The following is an 8,815-nucleotide window of genomic DNA, read 5'->3' on the forward strand; positions in this document are numbered from 1 at the left end:
TTGTTGATATTTTACTAAGTGATGCCATGATTCTAATGTGGGATTTCCACATGTCGTGGTTAGGGTTGGATTCAAGCTCATATGGTTGAGCTTGAGTTCGAGTTCGAGCTCGAGTTCGTCAAGCTTGTAAAAGTCAAGTTTAAACTGAGTTTGATTCATTTTTTATTATTAAAACGACGTCATTTTAATATATATTAATCAAAATGATGTCGTTTTGTATCAAAATTTTTAATTAAAAAATCTAGTGAATAGCTTGAGCTCGACCGAACTCGGTTAAGGCTGACTCATTTTGGGTTCATTCGAATTGAGCTCGAACTAACTCATTTAGAGTCCAACCCTAGTCATGGTGGTCTTATAGATAAAGCCCTACTATGAAACTAAACAAATAGAATGCTTTGAATAATCATATATGAACTGAGCAGAAGACATGGGCTACCTCCACACCTTAAAGAAAATCAACCTTTCCAGCTGAATTTTAAGTTTCAAAGGTCGAAAGAACGTGAAAATACGTCAAATTCAAAAGCATAATAAATACCTTTGAACACTTATATTTTTTTATAAAGAAAATTTAGAATTCAAACGGTTAATTGGGTCAAATGCGCGGATATGAATCATGGATAAATTAGACTGACCTAATATTATTGAATGTGTTTAATATTATTGATAAAATTATATAAATATATATATATATATATATATATATATATATATATATATAAAATATATTTTTATAAATTTAAATAATTATAAATTAATGATAAAAAATTTACTATTCAACATTAATCCATGGTATTGTCGGAGCCCAATTCTGTTAACAACTAGATAAGAAGATGACCAAGGATCTCAAAAGCCAAAGCCTCTGAACGATTCCAAGATCTGTAGATTGTCACTGTACAAGTACAGGGGGATTGAGACAAGGTTTAGGTAAAATCTCAGCTGTAGACTTTTCCCTTTCAGTTAAGCTGTGGTTGTTGTATCATCTTCATGAACAAGGTCTTCTGTCTCTCCGATGTCTCGCCAAACTCTTCTTTGGATCTTTACAATTCCACTTCTTTTCAATTTAACATCATCGCTTGAGTTCATTTTCAACACTGACTTCAACTCCACCGATCTCCATTTATACGGCAATGCCACTATTCAAGATTCCATTCTTTCTCTCACAAACAGAACCGCTTTCTCCATAGGACGTGCTCTGTACCATTCAAAGATACACACACAACAGCCCAACTCATCTAGAGCACTTCCCTTTTCTACTTCCTTCATTTTCTCCATTGCCCCTTATAGGCATCATTTGCCTGGCCATGGCTTTGTCTTCGTCTTCCTTCCCTTTACTGGAATACGAGGTGCCAGCTCATCTCAGCATCTGGGTCTGTTTAACTTAACCAACAATGGAAATCTCGAAAACCATGTTTTTGGTGTTGAGTTTGATGTGTTTGAGAACCAAGAATTTAATGATATCAATGACAACCATGTTGGTCTTGATGTAAACTCACTAAAATCCTCTGCTTCAGCTGATGCGGGGATTTGGGAAGAGGAAGATGATAAGAAGTTTAAACAGTTGAAGCTTAATAATGGTGAGAATTACCAAGTTTGGATTGACTATAATGATTCAAGGATTAATGTTTCTATGGCAAAGGCAGGGAGTAAAAGGCCTAATAGGCCTTTGATAAATGAGTTTCTTAATCTTTCAGAGGTTCTTTTGGATGAAATGTATGTGGGTTTCACGGCAGCAACTGGACAGCTGGTTGAGAGTCATAAGATTTTGGCTTGGAGCTTTAGTAATTCAAATTTTTCTATTGGAGATGCTTTGGTGACAACAAATTTGCCATCGTTTGTGCTTCCAAAGGAGTCTGTGTTTCGATCAAAAGGATTTATTGTTGGAGTTGGTGTTGGTGGTGTGTTGGTTGTAGGATGTGGACTTGTGATATATGTAAGTTGGAAGAGGAGAATGAAGAAAAAGGGGGACAAGGAGGAAATTGAAGGTTGGGAATTGGAGTATTGGCCACATAGAATTGGCTATCAAGAGCTTTATGCAGCAACAAAAGGTTTTTCTGAAGAAAATGTAATTGGATTTGGAGGAAAAGGAAAGATCTATAAAGGGGAATTGCAAGGAGTGGAAGTTGCTTTGAAGAAAATCTCTCTGGCGGGTGAACATGGGATGAGAGAATTTATGGCTGAGGTTTCAAGCTTAGGTAGACTGAAGCACAAAAATTTGGTGGGTTTGAGAGGTTGGTGTAAGAAAGAGAAAGAAAGCTTAATTTTGATTTATGATTATATGGAAAATGGAAGTTTGGACAAGAGGATTTTTTGTTGTGATGAGAGATTGACCTTAAGTTGGGAAGAGAGGCTCAAGGTTTTGAAAGATGTGGCTTCCGGGATCTTGTATTTACATGAAGGATGGGAATCTAAGGTCTTGCATAGGGACATAAAGGCAAGCAATGTTTTACTTGATAAATATATGAATGCAAGATTGGGAGATTTTGGTTTAGCCAGAGTGCATCATCATGGACAATTAGCTAGCACAACCCAAGTGATAGGAACTGCTGGGTACATGGCACCAGAAATGGTTAGGGCAGGGCGAGCGTCGACTCAAACTGATGTTTACAGCTTCGGCATTTTGGTTCTAGAGGTGGTTTGCGGACGAAGACCTATTGAAGATGGCAAACCAAACTTACTTGATTGGTTATGGAGGCTATCAGAGAGAGGTGAATTGCTTCATGGCCTTGATAATCGGTTGAAAGATAGGGGTGGTTACAGTGATGAGGAAGTAGAAAGAGTGCTTAATATGGGTTTGTTGTGTTCACATCCGGATGCAAAGATGAGGCCAGCAATAAGGCAAGTTATGATGGTGCTTGAGGGGCCAGTTGACAGTACTGAGCCTGAAGAGGAAAGCATGCAAGTGAATTTGCTGGGGAGAATGGATGCAACTGCAATGAGGGTGCAATTGAACTGTGGTAGTAGTAGAGGTCACCCAACATTTAATGAAATTCATCATACTTTCTCTTCTTCTGCATCTCTGTCCACTTCAGATGTCATCCTAGAAGGGAGGTGACCTTGTGTTGATCATATTTTAGTTAGTTTTGAAAAGTATGGAGTGATTGGTGCTCAAACTTATTCATTCAATTTGATATGATAACATCTGATTAAATGATTTTAAAATAAGAAAAAAGTGAATAATTACATCATTCAATCATAGGTTATCATCTCAGTTTGTATAATTTGTTTGTACTTAATGTTTTATTATATATATACAATCCTGATCTTAGGATCTTCAAAAACAGTAAAGTTAGATATTTTTCAACACTTATGAATTATGTAGAAATGCTATACACATTATAAGTTTCCAAGCACAATAGAGATTTTGCATAAAAACTTTGTAAACTAGGGCTTTTATTATATATTGAAAAAAGTTTTGGGTATATCTTCCTTTTACTTTCGGTACTATAAAGTGAAAATTTGAATTGCAGAAACTTTCTCCTGCAAAGCACTGGTACCTCTCCAGATACAGAAAACAGGGGGATAAATGGTGGCCCGGGTAAAGGTACTGCACAGATAGCATTACAAGTTAATTAGCTCTCTGGGGGTATCTGACTAAGCAATGTTATATGTATACACTTTAATATACAATATAAGTACACAGATGATATGTCATCAGGTAATTGGATATTATTATATCTTTAATTCAAAATTACTCATCATATGAAGACATATCATTTGTGTACCTATTCTATTTATTTAAAGCATATACATATAGTTTTATTGTTCTGCTTTATCATACTCTGCCACTAGAGAGGATTGCAGATACACATCTATCAAGTCCTGGCCATTGAGTTGTCTGGAGGTTTAATTCCCTGTGCATGTGCTCTTGGAGGTTTTGTCTTCTCAAGTCGTGCCCGTCGAGTAAATTCTTGGATCTTTTGATCATGCTCTTTAAGCAATTGATCAACATTGTGTGATGGAAGTAATGGTCCAGAAACATAAATGTTTTTTCCCCTGGATCCTCGAACATGCTGGCGAAAAATTTGTGCAAGAACAGAAAAGTATTAGGCCTAAAAATAGTGACGTTTGCGGCCAAAGTAATAAAACTTGTGCAATTCACATAGGAAAACAAGAAAAAAGCAGCCTAATGAAGTTCTTGCGGATACTTGCGAACACTATTGCTAAAAGCATATGAAATTTAAAAGCTGAGAAAAAATGCCAAAGAACTAACCAGGCTTGCTTCCTTAACAATGCCATTCCCAGCCCCGCGCTGAGGAGATCGACTAACATTATGAATGCTCTGCCTACAGTCCTGATTTTCTGTAGACAACTCCCTAAATGATCCTTCAGACTTGCCGACTGATCTTTCTGTGCCTTTCTGTGAAGGACTAGATTTTTCTCGGACATCTTCAGTTAATCCAGTTCTGGTTGCCACAAAACCAGATAGTGTTGATAAATTGGATCTGGTTGAAACTGCTGGAGGATTACCATGTCTTTTTCCAACCTTTTCCCAGACAGCCCCATGAACCAATGGCCCTGAATGCGAAACTTTCTTCCGTTGATGCCCAAATAAATCAGTACTCGAATCTTTCAAACCTTGTGCTTGTTTATCGGCAGCAAAAGCAGCCACCTTATGAGACATAGACATCTCATTTCTGCCTTTTGTACTGAAATGAGGTCCTCTCTGTAATAAGAGGCGAAAATATTGTTGTCAATAAAAGAATAAAAAGAAATAACAATGATGAAAATAAAACAGTGGGAGATTTTTTCATCAACTGTAGATCTTATGCTACCGACTAGACTAGGTAGATATGAAGAACAAGGGAAATTGAGGGACGTTTAAAAAATTGGACGCTGGAGCAATCAATGCCAAGCCAAAATGAAACCTCTTTGAAAATTACCTGCATCATCGAGGCTACGTCAGCATTGGAAGTAGGTGCTGCAGAAGCCCGAGATTCTTTTGATCCGTTACTTTCGAGGTCAACCTCATGGCCCTTGCTTCCCACGGTTACTTGCCTATGTAAATTAATGAACTGAAAAATTAATTTTCATCTACCCTGCTGATTCTTAACCTGAACAACAATCAACCAAACAACATGTACCTTCTAAGTTCATCCCTCAATTTGGCATCAATCTCCTTACTGGGAGGATATTTGGGCAATCTTGAAGGATCACAAGCAAATGGTTGTGTTGTAAAGAACTGTTGCAAATATAAAATTACAATTAAAACATTGAACCAATGAAGTCTTAACAAATAGGCAACACAAGAAAACTTCGAGGGGGAAGTAGTGGTTCAGAATACAATATTTAAACTGCGTGAAAAAAGACATTCATTAAAATCTCTTTCAAATATTCCAAAAGATGCTGCCACTTAAATGGTTCATACCACAGCAGTTTTTCAGATTATATAGAACTCATCTTTATCTATTGATTTGATTGTGTACTACAATCCCAAGTAAAATAATCAGCATACCTCACTGCTAAGAGCAAAAGCAGCAGTTCCTCTAAGAGCAGGATCTACAGATAGTAATGTCTCCATAAGCCCCAAAGCAGTTGCAGGAAAGTCTTTAAATGTTTCTGCAACACACCTTCTGTAAGGTTGTACAGGCTTGAACACTGTTGAATGAGGTAATTTTGATTGTCTCCAATAATCCTCTGATGGTGATCCACATAGTTTAAAGATCCTATGCAACTGCTCTACCTACAAGGCATAAATGATTCAATTTACTGGCATCATATATATATAGAAGAAAAAGAGGTCAAGGTAGAGAAGAAAGCAAAGTCGTAGCTCTTCCTGATCCCTCTCTGTAAAATATACATGCCAAACTAATTACCCAAACATGTGTCTACTTACAAATATACGAACCAAACTTACCTAGTACACAACAAACGAATTTAGGTGTTTGCTTTCCCAGTTACTTACACTTCAGCATCATTACAGTGGTCTGGGCATAAAATCAACATGTTTCAGTATGATGCATTAAATGGATTCTGGGCATGGTACCTCTGTTTTCCCAGGTAGTATAGGCTTCCCGGTGAACAATTCCCCCATAATGCAACCAGCACTCCATAAGTCTACTGCAACTCCATAGTGAGAGGCTCCAAGCAAAAGCTCAGGTGGTCGATACCAAAGTGTCACCACACGGCTGGTCATTGGACTACTATCCTCAGGATTGAAAAAACTTGCTAAACCAAAATCCGCAATCTTCAAGATGCCATTGTTGTCAATAAGAAGATTTGAACCCTTTATGTCACGATGCAAAACACCATGGCCATGGCAATGTTCAAGTCCACTTAGCAGTTGCTTCATGTAACATTTAATCTAAAAAACAACAAATAACATAAAGAATTTTAGAGACTGCTGTACAAGGACACAAATACATAATCAATCGCAAAATTAAGGAAACTGCCAATCCAATGCTTAGTCTGCAGCATAATTTTATCTTTGAAAAATCAACAGTAATACATTAAACTCGTATTGAAGTTGGTAAGAATACCTGAGGCTCAGTGAACTTTACGCCAGGTAGCGATGTGAGTCCCACAAGATCATGTTCCATATACTCAAAAACAAGGTACAAGCTGCAAGCCGTCTGGGATGTAATTAAGCCCTCCAGTTTAATAATATTTGGATGATCAAGCTTGCGAAGAATAGCAATTTCCCTAGCCATAAACTTGACACTCTCAGGATCCTTATTATCAAACCTTACTTTTTTCAACGCAACAATTTTATCATGAATGACATCCCGAGCCTCGTAAACACTACTATATGTTCCTTGGCCAATCTGCAAGATCAAGATACCATGATGACTGGTGAGCAATATGTAATCACAATCCGATCTATTTCAGAGGATGTTTCAAAGACAATATAAGATTTAGTTGATGCATTCATCTGGCAATAGCAATTTTCGTACTTCGGAAAACAAAATGAAAGCAAATTGAGCATAAAGTCAAGAAGAAACACACTTTATTCAATTTCTCAAAAGTATTCGCTCGTCGCGGTATCCATCCCTTGATGGCATCACCAGCCGCCGCAGCAAGCCAAGACGGCCACCCTGCTGCCACCAGCTCTGCTTCCGCTGCTTTAGGCAATCTTCCCATACTAGGAGGATTAATTACAGTCACTTGACAATTTTCAATCCTCTTCCTCTCAATTTGATCATCAATTTCTACTGTGTGAATCCTTTGATTATCATAATAACAATTGGAACCATTCACTTTCTCGTCGATCAACATAACCTTAACATCATTATTCTCAAGTCTATCTTTTGATCCAACAATCTCCTCCCTTCTGGATGAACTCACACGCTTATTCAATGACCCTTTTTGATGAAACCTCTCCCCTGGACTCTCACGGCTGTCTTCAACCGAGTTGGGCTTAGAACACAAACAACCCATGGCTCCCAACAAAGAACTAAGTAATAAACCCAGAAACAGTCAACACTTTCTTCTTTACAAAAACAAAAAATCACCCTTCAATCCATGCTCTAATTTCAGAAATCGTATACCAAAAAAAAAACAGAAAACAATGGTTAAATTACAATGAAAAGTTAAAATAACTGAGAAAAATAAGACTGAATCAGCAAGAAAGAGAATGGGTTCGAATGTATGTTGAATAACCGAGCGTTAGAACGCGTAAACATAATTACAGTTGCCAAAAAAAGAAATAAATTAATTATATACTATAGAGACAGCTATTGCAACCAAAGCAAATGTTGTCAGCTCAGTCAGCATAGCAAATCACTTTCCTCTGTCTCTGTAGAAACCGTTAAGTGTACTTCGGGGTTGGGTTGAAAATTGAAGGTCTGTCGAGGTCGTTGATTTGACATTATCCTGTTAATTACCATTCATCATTTTATGTTACGCGTAGCCCTCTTTTACATACACACACAGGGCCAAATGGCTTATTAAAATATATTGGTTTTTTAAGTTTTTTTTTTGTTAATTTTAAAAATTTTATTTATTTTAAAATTAATTAAATTTATTAGTTATATATTTTTTTTAAACTCTAAAAATTAATAATATTTTTAATCCAAAATTTTAAAAATAATATATTTTTTAAAAGTTTTCAAACTTTTCAGATTAACAATCTTCAGACAATATCTCTTCCTTTATAACACATCCTCTTTTCGACCGTGCTCCTTCTGATGTTGTGTGACATTGTCATCGACAAAGACTTTTCGTTTACAAAAAGTATTCGTCAACCATAACAATGCCACATAACGTCGAAAGGAATACGGTCAGAAGGGAGATGCATCGAAGAGAAAGAGACGTTATCTAAAGATCGTCGATTATTATCAGAAAATTCAATCTAAAAAGTTTGAAAACCCTAAAAAAAAATACTGTTTTTGAAAACTTGAATTGAAAGAAAATTATTAATTTTTAAAATTTATAGAGAAAAAATTAAATTAAATTTAAGTTTATTTTTAATATTAAATATAAAATAACAATTTTATTCTTAAAACTAACAAAATTAATTATTTAATTATTTATAAATAAGTAAATATAATTTTTAAAATTAGTGAAGAAAAAATTAGAACGTTAATATACTTTGGGTAAGAATAAATCGTTTGGCCTATATATAGAGTCACTTTTGGAAAGAAACGTTTTGACTTTGGAAACTTCTTGCGTACGTTCATTTCACCAATGGAGTGGAATTTAGCTCATAAATACGTGAACAAGAAAAACGCAACTCCTTGTCGTGCAAAGATGAGCCACTTGGGGGGCAGTGGGTCAAATCGAATCCGTGCACATTGACAAAATGTATTATCCTTAATCATGATCTTAAAAATGCGATGCATTATTATTATTTATTTCCCAGACGGGGGACATCCCAAAA

General features: G+C 36.2%; 2 protein-coding genes across 3 annotated transcripts; one reads left to right on the top strand and one right to left on the bottom strand.

Moving 5' to 3' along the window:
- The first annotated feature begins 841 nt into the window (after positions 1-841).
- On the top strand, positions 842-3,278 carry LOC123196632 (probable L-type lectin-domain containing receptor kinase VII.2). Its single transcript, XM_044610684.1, has one exon. It carries the CDS (start codon positions 1,010-1,012, stop codon positions 3,050-3,052), a length of 2,043 nt encoding a protein of 680 aa, XP_044466619.1. The 5' UTR covers positions 842-1,009; the 3' UTR covers positions 3,053-3,278.
- An 81-nt stretch (positions 3,279-3,359) lies between these two features.
- Positions 3,360-7,672, bottom strand: LOC123196631 (probable serine/threonine-protein kinase At1g54610). Of its 2 annotated transcripts, XM_044610683.1 has the most exons (9): positions 6,943-7,672; positions 6,477-6,761; positions 5,984-6,301; positions 5,453-5,680; positions 5,082-5,179; positions 4,881-4,995; positions 4,211-4,663; positions 3,779-4,010; positions 3,360-3,544 (listed from the first exon to the last, which is right to left on the bottom strand). In XM_044610683.1, exons 1-8 carry the CDS (start codon positions 7,372-7,374, stop codon positions 3,813-3,815), a joined length of 2,127 nt encoding a protein of 708 aa, XP_044466618.1. In that variant the 5' UTR covers positions 7,375-7,672; the 3' UTR covers positions 3,360-3,544; positions 3,779-3,812. The 2 variants fall into 2 exon arrangements, with proteins under 2 accessions (XP_044466618.1, XP_044466617.1); XM_044610682.1 differs by having other exon boundaries at positions 3,360-4,010; positions 6,943-7,670.
- Between the last annotated feature and the right edge of the window lie 1,143 nt (positions 7,673-8,815).

Source organism: Mangifera indica, chromosome 14 (genome assembly GCF_011075055.1).
Source record: "Mangifera indica cultivar Alphonso chromosome 14, CATAS_Mindica_2.1, whole genome shotgun sequence".
Lineage (NCBI taxonomy): Eukaryota > Viridiplantae > Streptophyta > Magnoliopsida > Sapindales > Anacardiaceae > Mangifera > Mangifera indica.

What these genes read in the sequence shown, in the direction of transcription:
- LOC123196632 (XM_044610684.1), top strand. Translation starts at nt 1,010, where the DNA reads ATGTCTCGCCAAACTCTTCTTTGGATCTTTACAATTCCACTTCTTTTC.
- LOC123196631 (XM_044610683.1), bottom strand. Translation starts at nt 7,374, where the DNA reads ATGGGTTGTTTGTGTTCTAAGCCCAACTCGGTTGAAGACAGCCGTGAG. An exon ending in TACTACCTGGGAAAACAGAG is followed by an intron (nt 5,681 to 5,983) that starts GTACCATGCCCA and finishes TATGCCTTGTAG; the next exon opens with GTAGAGCAGTTGCATAGGAT. An exon ending in ACGTAGCCTCGATGATGCAG is followed by an intron (nt 4,664 to 4,880) that starts GTAATTTTCAAA and finishes CTCTTATTACAG; the next exon opens with AGAGGACCTCATTTCAGTAC.